Raw genomic sequence first — 24326 nt, 5'->3', positions numbered from 1 at the left:
TATTTCATCACTTATATTCTAATTTTTATTTAATGATAAATGAAACCGATTTTAAAAATAAATGAAACAAAGGAGGATGAAATAAATGAAAGTGGAAATGTTCAACAAAAAATAAACGTTGTTAAACCAATTACTGAAATAAAAATTTTTTCTTCTGTTGAAGAATTTAATGACTATTATGCTAATAATAAAAAATTATTTGAAGAATTGACAACGTGTAAATTGAATAAAATGTTTAAAGTTGATGGATTCAAAATTTCAAAAATAAAAGGAGTGGTTAGTTTGAAATCTATTCCTCAATCAAGAATCACCTCATTAATGAAAATAGATGATTTAACAAAAAGAATAGAAGAGATTGAAGAAAGAATAAATCAGATAATTGATATCATAAATCATGACTCGTTGAGCCTGGGTCCTTAAAGCCCATCACTGAGTTCAAGGTTATATTCATCAAATATTTCATTATTAAATGCAACTTCTGCTAGTTTATTTATTTTTTCAATACGATCATTTGAAAGTCTATCGTTTAATTTTTTCTGAAGTTTTTCATTTTCTAGTTCTGAAACTTTATTTGGATGATATTTAAACCTGTTAAATTCTTTTTCCTCAGTTTTGATCATTAATTTACAAAGAACTTTTGTGGTTGGAATTCGTTTAAACCATTTATCATTAATATTTGTTATAAATTCAATATTCGGAATTAATTCCCAAATTTTTGCATTTTCAATTAATTTATTATCAAATGCAAAAGCAATAGGTTTAATATTAAACTTACCTTTATAATATAAACTTTCTACATAATCATCGAAATAAACATCTACTTGTTTAACATTTTCAAGAATTGGTGAAAGAGCATCCATTAATTGATTGACGGTTACGAATCTTGATCCACTCATTTTCTTACGAATTAAAAAAATAAATTATTCAAAAATGTAAGACATGAATTTTAAAGTTTATTTTTTATTCATGAAAATAATTATTTCTAATTTCTTTTACTCTCTCGTATATACTAGATTTAAAGAATTCAGAACTTTTACCATAATCTCCTAAATGTTTTCTTATCCCTAACGTGTGCCAGTTATTATATGAAACTGAATAAACTTTATCTTTATCTTTACACCTTTCATCACTTCCAATATATTTATATTTCAATTTTGATTTAGCATTTTCATATTCATTAGCGTTTAATAATTCACAGTCTTCCTTTTTAAATAAATGTTTAAGATATTCAGGATTTAATACTCTACGTTTATATGCTCCTAACTTAGTTCTAAAGGTTTTTCTACAAAATTTAGGAATTCCATCCTCTTTAATGTCATCAATGATTTCCATTTCATTATTTTCAATTTCTTCTTCTCGTTTATGAGGTCTTTGATTATGACTCCATTGATTCCATGAAATTAAATATTCTTTATCATTATATTTATACCTCATTAGCTTATTTTGGCTTTCATATTCATTTAATAATTCACAATCTTCATTTTTAAATTGAAGTTTAACCCATTCAGGATTTAAACAATGTTTAATTAATCGCGGAATATCTGACATCATCTATATATAGCTTCTTTTATAAAAGATAAAAAATAAATTATTTTAAAATTAATGTTAATTTTTTAATGTGTTTAGTATATAATATTTATTACTAATTTATTTAATAATGTCGCGCTTTCGTACGAATTCATGACTTAAAAAACGTAAGAAAAAATTTTTATATCATCTATATATAGAAGATGTGAAAATATACCTTCATCTATATATAGACGTAACAAAAAAAGTCACACAACCCTTCCTATCCTACTACTGAGGGGGTCTCAATTTTTATTACTTATATTATTTTACAATATTTATATAAATACTCTTTATAATATATTTTACTATAAAATTATACCTCAAATTCAAATATTTAAAATATTATTTACATAATTATCTCAAAATTATATTTTTATATATTATTTTTCATATGTATAAATCATATAATCTATATCTATGCAAATCTCATTTAAATTTTTTGAAACAAACCGCTACCATTTTATAATGGTCCATCTTAAATTCATCATAAATTCTGGTACATGTTAGTACCAGAGTCTTCAAATCTCAAACACTCTGGTACCAACATGTACCAGACGCGAGTTTCCAATGCCCTCGTACGATTTTCTATTAAGATCTTCTTGAATGAGAAGGTCTTCATAGAAACTCGTACGAGGGCTTCTCTTTTAAATACTCTGGTACCTGCTGGTATCGGAGTCGACTTTACAGCCCTTTCCCCAATTTTGAAGCTGGGGAAAGTTTTCAAGCAATGAAAGGGAAGCTCTCGCTATGAGGTGAAAATCTAGAATTTTTACCTCATAGCGAGTAATCCTTTGTTAATTGCTTGAAAACTTTCTTCAAATTATCAAAATTTCGAGGAAAGTTTCCTTGCTTCAAAGTAGAGATGGAGCCCTTTGAGCCACTGCATATAGGTCAGTGACTCAAAATACTCCATCTCTACTAGAAATCGCCAAAATTTGGGTCACAATCTTTGAAATGCGACGCAAGTTTTGGCAATTTCGCGAGGGACTTGCTCCATTTGGTGCATAGATTCACACTCTATGCACCAGATGGAACAATTCTTTCGCTGACAGCGGGAAACTTTGTCTGAATAGTTTAACATTCAGACAAAGTTTTCCGCTGTCAGAGGGAATGGAAGGGTAAGAGGTATATATTCATAATGTATACCTCTTACTCTTCCATTCCCTCAAGAAAGTTCAAAAACTTGGGTGCAATCAGAGTTCTGATTGCACCCAAGTTTTTGAACTTTATATAAGGAATTGTTGGCTATGATGTACTGATCATGAATCAGTACATCATAGCCAACAATTCCTTCGCAAACAGTGGGAAACTTTGTCTGAATAGTTTAACATTCAGACAAAGTTTCCCGCTGTCAGGGAGGGAATTAGAGGGTGGGAGATATATAGATAGACTATAAATCTCTCACCCTTTAATTCCCTCAAGAAAGTTCAAAAACTTGGGTGCAATCTCTGATTGCACCCAAGTTTTTGAATTTTGTATAAGGAATTGTTGGCTATGATGTACTGATCATGAATCAGTACATCATAGCCAACAATTCTACCTTTTAACCAAAGATAATTGATTCGTATGTAAAATATTAAGCTAAAATTTCTCTTTCTTTTAGTACACATTCTTCCATTTCGTGTACATGTATCATATATTAAGTACTAGTTATCTATTCTATATCCTTTATCCCAATTTAGATACTCAAAGATAATTCTTTTTCAGAAGAAAAAAAATATTTTCTATTAAACCGTTATTTTTTCAATGTGAGTTTTCAATTTTATTTTTCCTTTTTGCTGCTCAATGCAACATCCTCCACCCGATCCTCCATGCGAGGTTGATCAAGCCATAGGATATTTAGAATATTCTCGTTTTGTTATAGCTGCAGAGCTGCATGGTAACATAAGATTTGTCAAAGACCCACAAAAACTATCAATTGGAACAGGAGTATTAATCTACCACCGATGCGAATACGAAGGCTGCCCAGCAGGCTTTAAATTTATTAAAAATTTCGACAATTACATTTTTAAATCTGCAAACTTAACTCATATTCACTCAGGACCACCACCACAACATAAAAATACACCTACAAGTGGTACTTACCGTGCTTGGATTAAAAAATTTCTCATGAATCACGGAAGTCCACTTAATGCAACACAAGAAGTCAACAAAACGCTTGAAATACCTAAAGATCATACTTGTATTCACATGACTATGAAACAAACTGCAATCAATCAATTGAAATATTATTTACAACAAAAAGATCTTATGAGATCTTTACCAGACATATCTTTAAATCAATTTCAATCTTTACAAAACTATGTTAATCAATGGGAAGATCAACATGATGACCTTATTTATTTTGACATTCAAGGTGAAGATACTGATTTTCCAGACAAATTGGTTTTTATTTACTCTGATAATGATATGATCTCTCAAATTCATGAAAAACCACCAATTTATCACTTAGACTCTACGTTTAAATTAATTATTCATGGATTTCCTTTTTATGTATTAGCTACCAAATTTGCTAATACTCATTCTATCCCTTTGTGTTATTTTATAATATATCCAGATAATAGTGAAAATATTTCTTTTTGCTTAAGTAAATATTTTGAAACAACTCACACAGAACCTGAATTTATCATGTCTGACTGTGCACTAAACATTTTCAACGGGATTAGGAATTCATTTCCGGAGTGCAATATCTTTTGGTGCGCGCTACATGTAATACGCGCACTTAAAAAGAATCTCTCAAAGATAAATGATGAAGAGATTAGATCAGAAGTCGAAAAATTTATGAACATTTTATGTTATTATCGTGATTGCACAGAAGAAGATGCTGCAAAAATGTATAAAGAGCACATTATTGATAAAATTCAAGATCAATTGGAATTTAATCAATACTTTACACGTCAGTGGGACATTCATAAACAACAGTGGATAGCCGCTGCCAGACCAAATGAATTAACCGTTGTGAATAACGTTTCTGAATCTTTATTTAAAAAGATAAAATATCACGATTTTGGCTGCGTTAAAAATCAAAGAATTGATGTTTTTGTCAAAAATCTTTTAGAAGAAGTTGCACCCAATTACTTTTATCGTATTAAAAACGATTTACTTCAAAGAGGTTTTATTCCTTCAATTAGAATTCGCGAGCCTCGATTGACAGATTATAAAACAAAATTGAAAAGAGAAGTTCAATCACGTTTATACCAAGTATTAAATTTTGTTCAGAATCAAGAAGCCAATTTGAATCCATTAAGATTTTTATTGGAAAATGCTGAAGAAAAACTTTCTCAAATAAATGAGAAGATACAAAATTCAATTACATATTTAAGATCGTTTGAAATTCCAAATGAATTGTTAGATACGTATATGTTAGAAATTAATGAATTTTGTTATAATTCTCCAGGTTATATTTTAGAACATTTCGAAGAATTTTTGGAGAATTTCAATGAAAAGAATAATTTAATAGACTAAAAAATTTATTATTTTTATTTATTGTGAATTTTAAATTGTCACTTTTTAAGTGTTACTCCCTATCGAAAGTGTCACTTTTTAGGTGTCACTTTTTCGGAAATTCTTATATACTCCTCCAGTTGCAACGAAAACAGCAGTGAGACTGATTGCAAGACTGATATGGAGGTCAAGGATAAATAGAGAAACACCCATAATCAAGGTGGTAATTATGTTGATAATTGCTGACTTCGTATGAAGATCGAGTGAGATAATTGAGAACCCGCAAGCTGTCATATGGCCGGTTATAAGGGAAAGGATAACTGTCAGACTTAAAAATAACGAGCAGATGAGTCTGAGTCCTAATGACACTTCTTGTTGGAAAGGTAATTTCGTGTAATATATATAGTATGAGGTAAACAAAAGTGCTGCTGATATTGATGTAAGTGTATTAGAAATCAAAACTGGAATCAAAAATTGAGGATGTAAAGCCCAATTGAGTACACCAACAACAGCAAAGAAAAGGAATAGAAGAGCGAATATCTCTGAAATAAATGGAGCTTTCAGAAATCTTGAATCAATGTGAGAAATCGGATTAAAAGCTTTATAGGTAATCGAGTAGGCCTGAACTTCAGCTGAACATATGGTTACAATAGGTCTATAAATATCTGGTTTGGAAATTTGACCAGTCCAATTAACGAAAGTAATTTGATCTGAAATGTTAGACATGGAGACATTTCCTATTGAAGCTGGTTTCTCACATAGATTAACATGTCTATTCCTTACGTAATTAAAGCCTTCTCTTGTTAAAAGTGAAAGTGTGCAGTTCATGCCAATCGGAAGATAGAGATGAAGCTCGAATTTTCCACCTTGTTCGAAGCCATAGTGCTCGAGGGCTGTTTGTTTTCTGTCAGATATCCTTTTAACATCTAAAGAAATTCCAGTAGCAAGAAAGAGAGCGAATATGGGTAATATAAAAATTGAGAAGATAATAATTGATGCTTAACCAAAATTGAGACTAATCTGAATATTTTGATTGTTATTTGAAATTAAAAATAAAGAAATATTAATATATAGAAAGATATTAATAATATTAATGATTGCCTGATTTCCAATCAATTGTTCGAATTTGTGAAACCTGAATTATCTTTTCGTCTAGGATATAATAACTCATAACAAAGATACGAAATCAGTTTGTTTCAAAAATCTGATTTTCAAAAATGGTTATATTCGTTTAGTAAAATATTATAGACTAAATGCGAAATAAAAAATCGGATCTAAGAAAAATAAAATCATCAATCAAGATTGAGATATATTCGTTTGAAGTTTTGAGAGCGAGATGATTATTTTAATTTCAGATAATTTAGTCATTTTATCTTCCAACATACCATTTTAGTTAACGATATATTTTCTCAAATCTTGCAATTGTTTGATTTTATGAAGTCTATGCGATTGAATTTAACTTGTGAATATTTTAAACGATTACTTATTGATTATTAAAAATAGCAACAATGCAGATTTCCAAATCATTTTTCATAAAAATACCAACTTTGTTATCATAATGTTCTTATGAAGAATCAATAAAAATTTCCTCCATCGTTTTCCAAGTAACTCTTTCAAATATCTCAATTCTCTCAAAAAATATATACGCCATTGAAATTATTCTTCTCTGAACTCTCAACGTTTATTTTGCCATACTTAAATTATATTCAATCATTCTTATTATTGATTTTACTTTGGTCGCATCAGATTTGAATGGTTGTCATAGGTTTAAAATTGCAGAACAAATTTCTATTTTTAATTTAGAAACTCCATCATCCGATAATCTTATTTCTCTAATATTTTAAACGACCACGATTAAGGGTCCACTGTAAGGCCAAATAAGGCCTATCGTCATCCCAAAAATATTGCTCAAGATGGTGTTTTACTAAGACCCAAAACTTAAAAAAACACAAAAAAATTAACTTTACTCTTTTGAGATCCTTATCAGATGTGCAACAATTTGATGCAGTATCGCAATTCGAATCCGATTTTTTAATGTAGATGTACTCTAACATTCTTGAAAAAATGCAAAATGATATTAATTAAGCTTTTCATTTCTGTATCATACACGAAACAAAATCATTCATTATACTAAAATTTATCAAAGTTTGAATAATGAAAAAAATAATATCTAAATTTTTATATTGAGTCGGCTATTGATATGGTCAATATTAAATCGTTTAAAAATGGGCATTGGCCAGAATAATACCCACTAAAATACACTTTTTTTTAAATGTTATCAATTTGTTATGGTATATCTTTATGATAATGAATAAAATGCTTATCTTTCATAAGTAAATACATAATTTATGCTGAAACACAAAAAATAACACAAAAATTTTTTGCCAACATTTCAAAACTAAGGATAATGTTTTGAATATATAAGCAATAATACTTTGTCTGGAGAATTAAATTTGTGCTATCCAATTGTCAATTCTTTGAATTTTTTATAAAATGCACGATATTCCGACATTAGCCTCTTTAAATATAAACTACATGCATCACAATATTAGGATGTAATGGCATTAAAGCGAATTTCCTAATTTCTTCTCAATTTAATTCCTAGAAAAACTGAAGAATTAATGATTGGAAATAGGTCAAAAAATTCCTAATATAAAATTCATACTTATAATAAAATCAAAATTCGAAAATATCTATTTTTCAAAACACGCATCCAGAAGCAAAAAAATAGGAAAAAATCATGTTCTTATAAAACTCGCTGATTTTGCAATTTTTATGTGATTTGAAGTGATAGAATATATTATCATCTTATTAAAACATATACTTCATTGTTACATTCACAAAATATTAATCAGAACACTAGGAAAAGTGGATTTTCGAAAAAAGACGATAATGATTATTTGCAAATCGCCTCTCAATTTTGAGAGACTTTCAATTTTTACAGTGGACCCTTAATTTTTTGATTTTTTTTTCACATTAGATTTCAGTTCAGTGAGTTCATTTAAACCTCGATTCGATATCCTAATAGATATCTATAATGACATTGTTGACAATCTTATAATCCATTACTGGGTAAGATACCCATTAAAATTATCCAATTTTGACGTAACACATGTTGTACTTACCATATTCATTCCCATTCTCAACTCTTTCAATCAATGATCTAACTCTTTTATTCTCTCGCAAAATAATTATGGTATTTTTTTCAGTTCCAAGTATGATCATACCCAAATTCCTATGTTACAACATATTCTTGATAATAGTTTTAATCAATTATCCAATAATTAATTGGATTCAAATGAAAAATGACTAAATGATATTTGGAATTATACTCAAAACATATTACTCATGGAAATCCTTTTTCATACATCTTTTTAAAATAGTTCGTAATTTTGAGAATTCATATTAATGATCAAACCTTTTTAATAAGATAAGCACAGAGTATGTTTTTAATTTGCAAACAAGAAACATTTAGTAGAAACCAAACTGTAAATTGAATGAAAAAAAGGATATAATTTTTTTTTACCCCTTGGGAAAGATTCTTACCATTCCACTCTTTACTAATTCCATGGATGAATATTTACTTTCTGTACTTCTTTCAATACATAATTATATCAAGATTTCAATCTTTTTCAATAAATGTTTTTTTTAGTCATAACTCCATGAGAAGGATTTTCCTGCGCAATAGCATAACCATCAAATGAAACATCACCATAATCATCATACCCAGATTCAATATCTTTTTTTTTTCGTTTCAATTGAATTTCCAAATGCATGTATCATACCAAACATTTACTTTTATAAACTCATTAAGCAAATTTAGAGTACATTTTTCCAAATGCAAGTGAAAATTCAGCAATAATAGAAATATTTAATTTTTTTTAATCTCTGCCATTTAAAATATCTATAAACCATTGATATTTTTTCTTTTTAGAATACCAATGCCTTACTAATGGTCCTTTTCCGATGTATTGTGTTCCCCAATTTGGGACATACAAGTCTCTGATTGCAACGTTCAATCGGTGTTCATTCCACCAACTATATGGGACCATTCCTTCTGTTTCTGGATTGTATATTAAGAAATCTTCTGGTTTTGCGTTGTTAACAAATTTTTCTATCTCTAAAAGTTCTTCATCTGACAACTTCCCTTTATGTTCTGGAATGAAACCATGTATCATAGCATCTTTGAATATGTCACAATATCCAAAATCTCTATGTGATGCAGCTCTGAATTCAAACTGTTTAGCTTTCCACAAGGTCTCTGTGCAAAATACTTTAGGTACATCATCGTAAGAACGTGATACATGGGAGTATAAGAAATATTCATGCCTCTTTCTTATTTCTGTCTTATATGCTACTTGGTCTCGAACATCTTCTTTAATTAAATCAGCAAAAGAATATGGCAGTAATTGCATTTCTGCATGAAGTCCGAGTTTTTTGCATTTTTAGCCTTAGTAAAACATCAACTCGATGAAGATTTTTAAAAGGCGATAGGTCTTGTTTGGCCGTGCAGTGGTCCCTTAAATTTTGTAAAAGACTTTGATAACACATACGAGAGTGGATGAAATGCTAATGGACTTTTTGCAAAGCTAGTAGTTAAACATGTATATATATATTCCTCCAAAGTTCTTTCAATTTCATTGAAAGGGAGGAAAAGAAATAAATTATTTATTTTACACTATATATGTGTGTTAGATCTAAATAAGATATTTAAGCTCCTATTTATATATGTTAGATCTCAAGTATGTAAAAAAAAATAAATAAATTATTTATTTTACACTATATATGTTCAATTTCATAATAGCACTCTAAAAATATATATATACTTTATTCTATTCAACTCTATCTCATCTTGAGGGTCTTCAGCTTTCCTTCCCTCTTCTTCTTATCCTTCTGAACAGCGCTGAGGTTCTTGTTCTTTATCCTTCCTGACTCCTGTCTAAATCTTGTGAGCATGAAAGGTTTGAACTTCAACTTGTCCTTGTTACTGAAACCAGCTGTTTTATCCTCTTTCTTGTTGTGGAAAGAGTGTTTCTCTGGCTTTCCTTCCTTCGCTGCAGCAACTATTTCTTCTTTTGTCCTCTTGTGGACTCTACTTCCTTCTGTCAATGTAGTTTCATCGATAATCGAATCATCTGGGTTATTATCATCATCTCCGATTTCATCTGCTTTGCCTTTCTTGATCTTTTCGATCTCTTCGTCTGTTAATAATCTGGTCATCGCGATTTCGCCAAGTTCTCCAAGAACGTTGGAAGATCTCTGTTCTCCGAACGCCAGAGGCTCTTCTGCATCGTCTGTTGGCTTTCCACGCTCTCTCTTCGGTAAGATATCTGGTCTATTTTCTCTGAAAACTTGGATAATGCCACGAGCGGCCATGACTACGCCCTTTCTATCTGATTTCTTGTAGGCTGTAAGATCTTCGAGTAATTCGGGTGTCATGCCGTGTGGATTTCTTGCACATATTTCTCTGATCGTATTCATACCGACAATTTGTACTTCTTCATCGAGATGATCGACCACGAAGTTATTGGCAATAGTTCTGCAAACTTCTGCAACTGTATCGACGTTTGTTGTTGAATGAACAGCGGATGCAACGATAGAAAGCAATTTTGTAATATCTTCATAGTTAGGACGGATGAAACGCTCGGACCATGTAAAGAATTTGTCGAAATCGAGTGAGAATTGGAAGATTAACTTTGATATAAGTTCCATAGCACGTAATTGCGTTTCTCTGGTTTTAAAAATCTTAACATGCTCTGGCTGTGATAGTAATGAGAAGAGTCTGATTGTTAATTTGAGTGGATCATCAAGAGAACCCAAAACTTGAACTGGATCTTGAGGAATTGAAGCTTTCATGTGCTTAATCTTCTCCAATTGCTTCTTATTCTTCTTTGTCTTACCGTTGATAAGGATTTGGTGCTCTGCTTCACGTCTCATCTCTTCGAGATCGTCTTCATCGATCAAAGATTCCTGTTTTGGAGTGTAAGGGTCCAAGAAGAATGAAACGATAGCATTTACAAGTCGTGGGTTCTTGAGATCTATGCAGCGAGCGATGAAATTGATTGTTTGTGGATCTTCTTTATTTTCTTTGTGGAAAATATCAATAATGAGCTTAAGTGTCTTGAAGGAAACTCTTGGGTCTTCATGCTGAACGTATTTCTGTAATTCTTTCTTGATCTGTGGTGTCTGATGGTATGGAATTCTGTTGAAGAAGTGTCCATATATGGTTCTTCGTACGTTTTTGTCGTTTAAGCGGAATAGTGGTACAAAGTGATCGATAAGGTCAACAGTATCGATGACTTTGTGGTTGTGAAGAACAATAATCGCTTGGACCAACGAAGATCTCGCGTCTGGTGAAAGAGATTCTGGATGTGTCTCAAGAAATGCGAAACATTTCTCTAAAAACTCACCGCCGAAGCCATGATGGTGGACGACATGCGATAAGTCGTAAATTAATCTGATAAAATCTTGATTAATTTCGCCAGGTTGTTCTGTAAATAGCTCTACTTGAGACTTAAACTTCTCAAAAGCAGCTTGGATTTCTTCAATGTGCTGTTCTGGGTAAAGAAACACGTAGGGCTCCATAAAATCAAGATTTTACCTTGTGTGTCTCTTAACACAAAAAAGTGACAATATTGCTCTCCATCGTCACTTCGCAAAATTTTGATATATCTTCTTGTTAAAATCTATCACGTTTATTTAGCTTTGGCCAAACAACATATTTGCTCAATAAATCAATATGATTTTTTCTGAATTCAAATGAAATTTTTGTTAATAATTTGAGTTTACCTGAAATTAATGACTTCAATAAGAAGTGTACTAGATAAATGATTGATTGAATCGATTATTCCATCACAATATTTAGTTTTAAATTCAATAAAGATCTAAACTCATTTTTATGCTTTAGGTCTCAATAATTTACATTTAACCAGAAAATTGAGCGATTTTCATTCAATGAGTTGAATTGGTGGCGAAGTTTTGTGAAATTTTATTTCATTTTACTACTTTTATCAAAATTAAAGGTAAAAATTATAACAAGAAATAAGTAAAACGATTTTTATTAATAAACATAAAACATAAAATTTAAAAGAATGAAATTTTTCCGTTGTTGAATTCAGTTCTTGTATCAACAGCGAATACTTTGATACTTGTGACATTCTTCTTCTCCTTTACCATGTACACAGCGTAATCAGAAACTCCGCTAGGCAAGTTAAAGTACTCAATTTCACCACTTGATTCAACATCTCCGTTGAAATAAACAATCAATGATCCAATTGCGTTGAACTTCTCACACAATATTCCATTGACCGTTTGTGGTCTCGAGAACTTTATGAATATTGAATTTTCCGCGTAATTCAAGTTATTTCTCTTTGAAACAGGGTCAGGAAGTGCCAAATAATTGTTGGAATTCGGATCAGGACTTGCAGAGAAAATCTTCTTTATGTACTGGCTTGTGTGCAAACTGATCTTCCTTAATGAGCCGCTGTGTATATAGACAATCATCAAACATGTACACATTGACACTTTTTTGGATTTGACACCAGGTTCGAATTTACATTCTATATCAGTTTGGATGTTATCTTCATTTCCAACTACTTGGAAAACAATGTTTGCATCATCACTTGCATCGATATCTATGGAGTCGATAACGTGGATTGCTCCAAGAGTCAATTGGAAAGAATGCTGACCTTTTATTTCGAAATTTTGGTCATTGATAAATATCAAATTACATTCAGGACCATCATGGAAACCGTTCATATCTCCTGCGTCAATGAAACTGACTCTTGGAAATTCCAAGAACCTGTTTGTAGTGTTTAGACGTGGTTTGAACCATGTTTCCCATTCATCTTGTATTGGATAATGCAATCGAGTGTAGTAATGATAGAAACACTGTAAATTCTTCAGTTTTTCTTTCCGTTTCTTGTAAATTTCATGACATTTGTTACAAATATTTGTATCTGCATCAAAAAATATAGATTTCTTTTCTGTATGCATCTTAGAACAATTCTCACAAAATGTCATGCCACACCATCCGCATTTCCATTGTTCTTTGCCTTGGTTATTACAATTATGCTTCGAAACATCAAAACCGATAGGTTTCGGTTTGAAATTCGTTAATAAATAATCTGACGGATTTTGTCCGAAATATGCCAATTGTGCCATCAATCCTAGCTTCGAGTGTTTGTGGTGTAATCTTGCATACTCAAGGAGAATTGCGTTCTCAAAGGTGGCTTCAGTATGGCTGAGAATTGTTTCATCAAGGCTGGATGTATCAGTGATTTTCGGCCAGTTCTTTGGCTTCATCAAATCAAGGAAATCCAAATTCGTATATGTCTGTGGGAACCACTTTTGTTCGCACCTTTTCTGTTTGGTCGAACCGAACACGAATATGTTAGACAACGTCAACTTCCTGTTTGGAGGCTTCTCTTGGGAATTCTCTGGTTGTGGCATCGTCCAAATGTTTATAATCAAAATTCTGACTAATGTTTGTTTTCCGTTCATGAATTCGGGTGTTAAACGGTAAACAAAGGATCCTTGTTGAGGAACAACAGGAAAAGCAAATCGTGATGAAAGAGTTACCATGGAACCATGTGTCAAACCGCCTTCGAACGATACAAAACATGGAGGAAATTCTGCGGTCGATTTCATAACGATTGAATCGAGGAAAACAGGTCTGGAGAGGAGCAATCTGATCTGTGTTTGGTCGCCAAGCCTTTGCAACTTGAGAAATGATGGTTTGTAATCAATAAGATTATCAAGAATATTTAATTGTTCTAACTTGCCTGGATAAGGTGTTAAGAAGCATCCTGGATATCCTGATGCACATATGAGCTCTGATCCGTAGTCCAAACCGTGTAAAACGCGTTCGTAGTCGAAACCAACAAATAATTTAATAATTTTGACTCTGAACTTGTCTTTCAAGAAGTTTTGGAATCTCCTGGACATGGCGATGGCACCATCTGATTGTGCTTTGACTTCGATGTTACCAATTTCTCTGAATATGTTGGTCATGCAGGCATCAGTGTTTGTATACATTGTAGACACGACATTGCCTATGTCTACGAATGCGTTGGCCAGGAAATGCCTGAGGTGAAGGTCTTGGCCCAAAATTTTGCTGTATGACAGCTGATTTGGAATTTCTTTGTACAAAAACTTGAAAATTACAAGCCATAGATAGAAGAAACAGCCGACATTGGTTCTATCAAGCGAATCCATGCAGTTTACTCTGATGACATGCTGTTGAAATGCTGTTGTATGCATTTCCATTTTTGATAATTCGGAATCGTTCGTAAATTGAAGGGTTTTCTCCTCGGAAGTAGTCTGGAGAGGTTGTAAATCTTCAACTTCCATGCAAGTAAACGTTGGTTCATGGATTTTTGCAAGGATAAGTCCCCAATATTCTTCAACTGTCTTCGGAGTATCCAATTCCTTCTTTTTTGCATGCCAGTCAAATTCAATATACTCGGTATCGGCCAATCCTTCAATTTTTTTCACTCCTTCGATAGCTCTGATGTAAGCATCGCATAAAGCTCTTTCGGAATGCTTCGGATCGGTATGTAATAGATTGACACATACGAAACCTTTGAAATCCTGTGACGCAAATTCTTTTCTGATGCGTTTGAAGTAATCTGGAGAATATGTATCGCTGTTATCTTGAACTTTGAGGGATGCAGTTGGCAGAGCGGATCCTACAAGAGTCTGCCATTCAACAGGTACTGTTCCTCTTCGAAAAACGTGACTAAATAATTTTCCTTCGGAATTTTCAATAATTAATTCGCATTGAACTTCATTCGCTGCATAACCTAGCTGATTAATACCACGCGCTGTGTATCTTGTACCTGGATGCTCTGAAGAACGTAAGGTAATTAAGGTATATCGATTTAATGTATTGTCAAAGTTAAGAATTTCCGAAACAGCAGTACCTTGATATAAGTAAACACATGCATCACTTACACCAAGATCTGAAAAAGGTTTTGCAAGCCATTTATTCCAAATAAAATCTGGTTTCGAAACGTTATGACCGCAAGTCATTGTTAAATCTAATGTATCGCAGAACATATGAAAATCTGTTATCGGAAAATCTTCAATTCTTTGGCTACGACGTAAATCATCATCAGTAAGCTTTGCGTAATAAGTTAGAGGGAACCAAAGTGGTTGGGTCTTTGTAACTTTATATATCGTGTGTTTGTTTGCAAAATAAGCGACTGGAACTGCATCTGTGATGATATTTATGTATAAACGTGAACCAATTCTAACCATTCCTGTAAGTCCTATACCTTGAGCGATTACTTTTGCTTTATAAACTACATCTATGTAACCTTCTGCTGCATTTATGTTATGAAAAATTGAATGATTTTCCATTCCTGAAAAATCGAGAGATCCTGTTATCTTATGAATGAAAAACAGGTAGGTTGTCTCCTTCACAGGAGGTTTCACTAATAGAATGAGGCAAAACTCACTTGCGTCATATAGAATGACTTGAGAGTGAGTATCTTCCGCCGACATTTCTATTATTTTATTTCTGATTTTTGATGAAATGTTGTATGATCTAATACAAAATAGAATGCAGTATTTTACTCTTGAAAAGTTGAAAATCGCAACGTCGAAATTTGGAAGAAAAATTAGATTTTTAAAATATACATTTATCATTTATACACTATTCGAAAACACTGAAAATATATTGGAAAATCTGACTGAAGACTCATTCAAGAAAATCATCAATAAAATATCTTCAGAAATTCTTAAATATCTATTAGGAATAACTTCCCTCGGTGTATCAGAAAATGAATTTAAATATTCTATCCAATTTAGAGCTTTCAATTTCAAAATATCTTAAAATAATTAAATAAATCAAAAAATGGAAAAGCAATAATAAATTGAAATGGATAAGTTAAGTTAATTCTAGTTTGATTTTGGTATCTTATGCTTGAGGGTGATAAAATATGAATCCTTTAAATTATTCGGAATAATGGAAGTATGAACGTAATAGACTCGCTCCAGTTAGACGATTTCACCCATTTCTCGAATGTATACTGCAGAAAATTTAATGGCAATTGCAACTCGTTTGAAAAGTAATGAAAATTATGGGATGCAGTCTTAAACTTATAGGCATTAGACTTCGATAAACAATGTTCTGCACAAGACCACACAGCGTTTGTTGATGAACTACCCACCGATTGATCGTTTTGGCTCAAAAATTGTGATCTCCTATATCGTTGGATAAATAATGACTACACCAAATAAGCTAATAATCACATTTTTTAAAGCGCACTATCCACTTTAATTGATATTCAATTTTTTAACTTTAAAATTTTATCACTAAATTTAAGCAAATTATTCGACATAATATTCTAATAATTAATACAAAAATCACTCTCAAAATTTCAATACATAGATTTAGTTTTCAATAATGGAGCTATCATTTCCATTCATAAAGAATGTTTTTTATACGATGGCTCTATTTATAACAACATCAATGATCTTTAAAGCTTCAAAAGGTGCAAAACCACAGTGCAAAAACCTTCTTAAAGTACAAATTGTTTATTATTTCGTCTTCTTTGCAATGACAGCAGCCGATAACATTGCAGCAGTATACTTCAATCCATTTTGGAAATTTAGACATTTCTCAAACGATGAAATAACCACTATTTGTCTATATTACGAAATTTCATCAGTAGTTGGATCACTTTTATGCACATACATTTTAAACTTACTAGGAACGCGTATTTCTTTAACATTTTGCTGCTTTTTCAAATTTTTGGCAATATTCGCTATATTGATCTCTCCAAACCCTGTATTTGCTTATACGAGCAAATTTTTCTGGGGATTAGGATATATGACTACAAAAATTTGGTTAGATGATTGGCTTCTTGATTTAACAATCAAATACGAACTATCAGTCAATGATAGAGGCATATTGTTAAATTATCGCATGGTTTTCGTATTTGTACTGGATTTGATTACCACAAACAAGATTTCTGTTTTCATTGCAAACCGTGGCTTGATACCAACTTTTTGGTCATTGGCCGGATACTACCTTGCCATCATCATTCCATCTATTCTTGTTATGCACTTCTTGACAGGTTCTCCAAGCGAAAAACCAAAGAAAGAAGAAGAAAAATCGAATATCAAAGTTTCACAAGTACCAATGCGAACAATATCGTTAATGATCTACGACATAATATACATATTTACAATTAGCTTCTTTAAATCACTTTTCGCTTCAAATTTCCAAAATCAAAAACTTCCATTTTCTGTCATCATGTCTACATTCAATGCAATGGGAACATTAGGCACAATAGTCTCTTCCGTGATCTTAGAATACGTTTCTAATAAGCAACTCCGCTTTATTATTTTAATAGGATTTGCTGTTGATCTTTTCACTGCTTTCTTCTTCCCAACAAATGACTTTGTCATGTATTTCGTTACTATCAACCTTGGACTTTTCGATGGAATGATTACTCCTGTCATAATTACAATGAGGAAAGAAGACATTCCTGCAGATATCAGAGTTCGTTGTCTTTCATTAGTGAGAACATTAACATCTCTTTTGGGCTTCTTCATAACATTCGTCATGAAGTTTTGCCAAAGAAAAGTTTATTTCGCAATCTGCGCTTCTTTGTTTGTCTTTTGTTTGTTCTTGCCTGTTTACCAAGCAATAATTTATAAGATTTTCCTTATTGGAGCACATTTATATGAAAAAATAAGTTTACCGAGTAATTCTTCGGCATACAAATCTGTATCTAAATTTTAAACCATGTAAATTACTTTTTGTACGTTCTTGTAACCGCAAATTGTTAATTATGTAATAAAATTTTAGTTATACATATGTTTTTAGATCTTTATTGCCATGAACCCAGTTCTCACTTGATGAAATACACACAAATACATTAAGAGATTTGATACTAAATATAAACGTAAGAAATGTATCTAAATTTAAGACTTTAAACATAAAAAAAGTTGAAATTCTTAAATAAAACACAAACAATTTACATGATACGCACAAATACTAAAACAACAAATGCGACTAAAAAATAATCGCATTACAAATCGCAATAAAGTATATAGGGATCAATAACGGACTAAAGTCTAAGATGATTAGACAGTTCTCTTAGAAAGGGCTGGGCGAAGCTTATAAGCATTTGCCTGTAGAATTTTCTTAGAGATTGCGTCGTTTGCGATTGAAGATTTTGTTGGACTGATGAAGCGTCTTTGGACAAGCTTTCTGTCAATAAGTTGTGTCGCATTGTAAATATTTGCAGAATTGCGAGGCTGGCAAGCTGTATGAGCAATTCTTTTGGCTTCACGTGATTTTTCAATTTTGAAGTCCTGGAATATATCTTCTGTAAGTTTATCTGCAATTCCGGCTACAAGAGAATCAACATCCATGAATTCGTCAACAGGATCTTCTCTGCTGTGAAAATTGGCGAAGGGTAAACCAAGTCGAGGAAGGATAGAGAGATTTGAGTGTTTAGTTTTCCATTCATTCATTTCACTCATAAAGAGGACATCAGTAGTTCTTGAAATCATTATCAAAAAAATGTTTAAATACTTGTAAATCCGTCAATTATTTGAATAGAATAAAATTTTTGAAATGTCAGGGTTGTATTCAAAATCTAACATTTATTAAATATATGATATTGATCACTATTTTAAAGTTTGGCTTTAAGCACGTTGGTTATTTTCGTATTTTCAGAGATTTTCCGTTAATGTTAAAATTTTATCAAGATAGACCAAATTACATTGTATTTCAAATCATACCAATAACTAAAATCTCTTAATCTTAATTCAATTATTTCAATAGAGCCTTAATTGATTATTAGTTTTGAGAGAAAACAAATTTACTTCATCGAATAAAATTTTGTTTATGTATAGACATATAGTACAAGTACAGATTTTATTTGATTGGTTAATTGAAACAACTAAATTTTCATTTGAAGGGAATAGAATAACAATGCTATGAGAAACTTTCCTATATACCATGCCCTTAACAAAATAACAAATAATCATGATAAAATCTAAACTGTATATTTATTCATGTCAAATATTTTTACTTTTATAAATAAAATTATTTTCAACATACATCTAAATTACCTTCCAAGATCACATAAAATAAACCGATCAAATTGAACGACTTCACAATTTTTTGATTTTAGATAATCAACATTTATCTTATGCACACTTCTCTACATGTAGTAAGGTTGAAATTATGAAAGTTTAATTTCTTCATTTCCTAATCTATTTTTTTTTGTGAAATTTCACACAACCTTTTATTGAATTTCTCTATTAAAATCAGAACTGTCTTATATAACGACACAAATTCCAGATGAATTTTTACAAATTATTCCTAAAACATTAATCTCAGATGTCTTTACCTTCTGTAAACAGAACCGAAACATTCACACTAAGGATGTTAATTTGGAAGGAAAGTGAGAAAATTCCTAAAATGCTAAAAATGAATTTTCCAAACGTATTTTTTTATCTCATTTTTTTGATTTTGAAAAAAATTTGGAGAGAAGAACTCTTCGTTTTTGAATTTTATCACGATGGTTTTAAAGTATATTAGACACATGTATTGATATTACTATTTTTGTATATTTTGAGAGAAAATCCCCAAAAAGTAAGAAAATCTAAGACGGTTTGAGAAACTATATAAACTATTGAAAATTTGAATTAAACTTCTAATTTGGAAAAAAGAAATTTGGAAAGAAGAAAATTCAAAAATCGAGATTTAGACTCAGCATCAAATGGAGAACAAAATGTTTCTTCATATGAAGGAAAAAAATTTTTATTAATATCGATAAGAATACGTTTACCTACTATCACAACATATCGATAAACAAGAGTAGAGTGATTTTTTTCATCGAAACTTTTTAAAAGCTGTAAGCTGGAAGTAAAAATCTTGTTTTTTCTGAGTCAGTTGTAGAACTATTGATGTACGAGTTATCATTGTGATGTAGAAGGATGTCAATGTACTGACTGAAGGATATGAAGTGAATTGAATTTCATTGAATTTCAATTTGATCAAAATTTGTTGAAATGATATGAATGTGTCAACATCTGTATCACTCTCTTTCACTCCTTCCCTATTCTTTCGAGAACGAAGCTAGCTCAGCTTTCGCTGAGCGAATTGACACTTTTGATGCCCTAAACGTACATGCTCTCAAATTTATCGAAAAAATTATACCACCTAAACTAGTATATTCTTATTTTAAATATGATATTATCCTTAGAAATCACACTAGAATATATTTAAATCAACTTTTAAAAAAGTTCGAATCCTGCGCGTCTCACTTTTTAAATTTTCCAAAAGGAAAATTATATTCTCCTAAAATGAAAACAATTTTCCGAATTGACATCCTTATTCACACATGTTAGAATTCTATGTTAAAAGCGTATAGTATCATTCTTCTTCTAAAAGATTTTTAATATTAAATAAATTCAAATTCGCAACCATCATATTTCTTTTTTTTTTATTTGTGATACCGTTAACACGTTTCTCATATCCCATAATTATGATTGCTTTCATTATGAAAGTCCAATCATTCTTTTTGATCAGGGGAAATCGATCATATTTACGATTTTTTGAATGATTATAAAGAAGATAATATTGCCAATTAGGGATGCCGCTTGGGGGACAATTGGTGCCCCGACCAAATAATTTTCGAACTCTGGTGACATGTAAAGTGTCAAATATTTTTGTAAAAAGTCATAATCATTAGCCAAAGAATACAAATGTATATTCTTAGGTACCAAAATATTATTTATGACTGTAGGATTGCTAAATTTTTTCCATGTGATAATAAAAGTGACACAAGGAAAAAAAACTTTACAAATTTTAATGAGTCAGGGAATTGTTCGGAACTACGAATATATTGGCTCACATATCAAAGATTATATCGAAGAGAATAATCTATTTAGCACATTTGAAGTAGAAGATATCAAATCAATCATGAAATTCGCGAATTTAACACCTGATGACTTCAATTCTCTTCTTGTGAAATCTCATTCTGTAATTTCAGCACGAAAATTGTATATCTGCACTCGAAATGCAAATATTTCAATAAACAACCTACAAGATGCCATTTCAACACTTAAATCAGTTCAAAAGTACATGAAGATGCGAATATTCAAAGGGATTATTGGCATTTTAGAACAATTACAAAAGGATCAATCCATTACAACAAATAAAATCGAAAAACATCAAGCAGATTTAAATCTGATCCAAAAAGAAAAAGAAAACAACGAGAAAGAAATACAAACTCTTCACTCTCAACACAAAGAGAAAGAAGGAAACAATTTACCAAAAGAATTTCTTTCGGAAATTTCCAAACTTAAAGATTCTGAAGATTTCGATCAAATCTACGAATTCTTTGAAGAAATTTCAGAAAAAGGAAATCAAAAAATGATGCAAAAAGCATGTGAAGAAGAACTTTGGAAAAAACAAAATTCTGACTTTTTTGGTCAAAATGTACTTCATTATGCATCTTCACAAGGAAATCTGAGACTTGTTAAATCTCTCATTGAATGTGGCTGTGATAAATAAATCAAGAGCAAACATGGTTTTACAGCTCTATTCTGTGCATCATCTAATGGTAAACTTGAAGTTGTTCAATATCTTATCTCAGTTGGAGCTGATAAAGAAGCAAAGAATTATTATGGAAATACTCCACTCATTTATGCATCATATTATGGTCATCTTGGAGTTGTTCAATATCTTATCTCAGTTGGAGCTGATAAAGAAGCAAAGAATTATTATGGAAATACTCCACTCATTTATGCATCATATTATGGTCATCTTGGAGTTGTTCAATATCTTATCTCAGTTGGAGCTGATAAAGAAGCAAAGAATTATTATGGAAATACTCCACTCATTTATGCATCATATTATGGTCATCTTGGAGTTGTTCAATATCTTATCTCAGTTGGAGCTGATAAAGAAGCAAAGAATTATTATGGAAATACTCCACTCATTTATGCATCATATTATGGTCATCTTGGAGTTGTTCAATATCTTATCTCAGTTGGAGCTGATAAAGAAGCAAAGAATTATTATGGAAATACTCCACTCATTTATGCATCATATTATGGTCATCTTGGAGTTGTTCAATATCTTATCTCAGTTGGAGCTGATAAAGAAGCAAAGAATTATTATGGAAATACTCCACTCATTTATGCATCATATTATGGTCATCTTGGAGTTGTTCAATATCTTATCTCAGTTGGAGCTGATAAAGAAGCAAAGAATTATTATGGAAATACTCCACTCATTTATGCATCATATTATGGTCATCTTGGAGTTGTTCAATATCTTATCTCAGTTGGAGCTGATAAAGAAGCAAAGAATTATTATGGAAATACTCCACTCATTTATGCATCATATTATGGTCAACTTGGAGTTGTTCAATATCTTATCTCAGTTGGAGCTGATAAAGAAGCAAAGAATTATTATGAAAATACTCCACTCATTTATGCATCATATTATGGTCATCTTGGAGTTGTTCAATATCTTATCTCAGTTGGAGCTAATAAAGAAGCAAAGAATTATTATGGAAATACTCCACTCATTTATGCATCATATTATGGTCATCTTGGAGTTGTTCAATATCTTATCTCAGTTGGAGCTGATAAAGAAGCAAAGAATTATTATGGAAATACTCCACTCATTTATGCATCATATTATGGTCATCTTGGAGTTGTTCAATATCTTATCTCAGTTGGAGCTGATAAAGAAGCAAAGAATTATTATGGAAATACTCCACTCATTTATGCATCATATTATGGTCATCTTGGAGTTGTTCAATATCTTATCTCAGTTGGAGCTGATAAAGAAGCAAAGAATTATTATGGAAATACTCCACTCATTTATGCATCATATTATGGTCATTTGGAGTTGTTCAATATCTTATCTCAGTTGGAGCTGATAAAGAAGCAAAGAATTATTATGGAAATACTCCACTCATTTATGCATCATATTATGGTCATCTTGGAGTTGTTCAATATCTTATCTCAGTTGGAGCTAATAAAGAAGCAAAGAATTATTATGGAAATACTCCACTCATTTATGCATCATATTATGGTCATCTTGGAGTTGTTCAATATCTTATCTCAGTTGGAGCTGATAAAGAAGCAAAGAATTATTATGGAAATACTCCACTCATTTATGCATCATATTATGGTCATCTTGGAGTTGTTCAATATCTTATCTCAGTTGGAGCTATAAAGAAGCAAAGAATTATTATGGAAATACTCCACTCATTTATGCATCATATTATGGTCATCTTGGAGTTGTTCAATATCTTATCTCAGTTGGAGCTGATAAAGAAGCAAAGAATTATTATGGAAATACTCCACTCATTTATGCATCATATTATGGTCATCTTGGAGTTGTTCAATATCTTATCTCAGTTGGAGCTGATAAAGAAGCAAAGAATTATTATGGAAATACTCCACTCATTTATGCATCATATTATGGTCATCTTGGAGTTGTTCAATATCTTATCTCAGTTGGAGCTGATAAAGAAGCAAAGAATTATTATGGAAATACTCCACTCATTTATGCATCATATTATGGTCATCTTGGAGTTGTTCAATATCTTATCTCAGTTGGAGCTATAAAGAAGCAAAGAATTATTATGGAAATACTCCACTCATTTATGCATCATATTATGGTCATCTTGGAGTTGTTCAATATCTTATCTCAGTTGGAGCTGATAAAGAAGCAAAGAATTATTATGGAAATACTCCACTCATTTATGCATCATATTATGGTCATCTTGGAGTTGTTCAATATCTTATCTCAGTTGGAGCTGATAAAGAAGCAAAGAATTATTATGGAAATACTCCACTCATTTATGCATCATATTATGGTCATCTTGGAGTTGTTCAATATCTTATCTCAGTTGGAGCTGATAAAGAAGCAAAGAATTATTATGAAATACTCCACTCATTTATGCATCATATTATGGTCATCTTGGAGTTGTTCAATATCTTATCTCAGTTGGAGCTATAAAGAAGCAAAGAATTATTATGGAAATACTCCACTCATTTATGCATCATATTATGGTCATCTTGGAGTTGTTCAATATCTTATCTCAGTTGGAGCTGATAAAGAAGCAAAGAATTATTATGGAAATACTCCACTCATTTATGCATCATATTATGGTCATCTTGGAGTTGTTCAATATCTTATCTCAGTTGGAGCTGATAAAGAAGCAAAGAATTATTATGGAAATACTCCACTCATTTATGCATCATATTATGGTCATCTTGGAGTTGTTCAATATCTTATCTCAGTTGGAGCTGATAAAGAA

At 31.3% G+C, this 24326-nt stretch overlaps 7 protein-coding genes across 7 annotated transcripts, besides 2 other annotated features; 3 read left to right on the top strand and 4 right to left on the bottom strand.

Moving 5' to 3' along the window:
- The first annotated feature begins 1802 nt into the window (after positions 1–1802).
- Positions 1803–5147: a mobile genetic element.
- Positions 4198–5034, top strand: TVAGG3_0571470 (zinc ion binding protein family; the record flags this gene model as incomplete). Its single annotated transcript, XM_001300874.1, has 1 exon — positions 4198–5034. One exon carries the CDS (start codon positions 4198–4200, stop codon positions 5032–5034), a length of 837 nt encoding a protein of 278 aa, XP_001300875.1.
- Positions 5148–6872: 1725 nt separating the features above from the next.
- Positions 6873–7964: a mobile genetic element.
- A 705-nt stretch (positions 7965–8669) lies between these two features.
- On the bottom strand, positions 8670–9495 carry TVAGG3_0571440 (uncharacterized protein; the record flags this gene model as incomplete). The annotated part of the gene is made up of 1 exon (XM_001300872.1): positions 8895–9428. The coding sequence occupies one exon, from the start codon at positions 9426–9428 to the stop codon at positions 8895–8897; it is 534 nt and encodes a 177-aa protein (XP_001300873.1).
- Positions 9496–9626: 131 nt separating this feature from the next.
- TVAGG3_0571430 (ribosomal large subunit export from nucleus) lies at positions 9627–11760 on the bottom strand (the record flags this gene model as incomplete). Its single annotated transcript, XM_001300871.2, has 1 exon — positions 9856–11598. One exon carries the CDS (start codon positions 11596–11598, stop codon positions 9856–9858), a length of 1743 nt encoding a protein of 580 aa, XP_001300872.1.
- A 183-nt stretch (positions 11761–11943) lies between these two features.
- Positions 11944–15513, bottom strand: TVAGG3_0571420 (phosphoinositide phosphatase SAC9-related family; the record flags this gene model as incomplete). Its single annotated transcript, XM_001300870.1, has 1 exon — positions 12097–15375. The coding sequence occupies one exon, from the start codon at positions 15373–15375 to the stop codon at positions 12097–12099; it is 3279 nt and encodes a 1092-aa protein (XP_001300871.1).
- A 952-nt stretch (positions 15514–16465) lies between these two features.
- On the top strand, positions 16466–17767 carry TVAGG3_0571410 (SAM (S-adenosyl methionine) transporter family; the record flags this gene model as incomplete). The annotated part of the gene is made up of 1 exon (XM_001300869.1): positions 16466–17767. One exon carries the CDS (start codon positions 16466–16468, stop codon positions 17765–17767), a length of 1302 nt encoding a protein of 433 aa, XP_001300870.1.
- Positions 17768–18111: 344 nt separating this feature from the next.
- TVAGG3_0571400 (uncharacterized protein) lies at positions 18112–18543 on the bottom strand (the record flags this gene model as incomplete). The annotated part of the gene is made up of 1 exon (XM_001300868.1): positions 18112–18543. One exon carries the CDS (start codon positions 18541–18543, stop codon positions 18112–18114), a length of 432 nt encoding a protein of 143 aa, XP_001300869.1.
- Positions 18544–20854: 2311 nt separating this feature from the next.
- Positions 20855–21559, top strand: TVAGG3_0571390 (protein ubiquitination; the record flags this gene model as incomplete). Its single annotated transcript, XM_001300867.1, has 1 exon — positions 20855–21559. The coding sequence occupies one exon, from the start codon at positions 20855–20857 to the stop codon at positions 21557–21559; it is 705 nt and encodes a 234-aa protein (XP_001300868.1).
- Positions 21560–24326: the final 2767 nt, after the last annotated feature.

The sequence above is a fragment of the Trichomonas vaginalis genome, chromosome II (genome assembly GCF_026262505.1).
Source record: "Trichomonas vaginalis G3 chromosome II, whole genome shotgun sequence".
Classification (NCBI taxonomy): Eukaryota; Parabasalia; order Trichomonadida; family Trichomonadidae; genus Trichomonas; species Trichomonas vaginalis.
The sequence above is the reverse complement of the archived record's forward strand: the minus strand, read 5'-3'. Positions and strand labels throughout refer to the sequence as shown.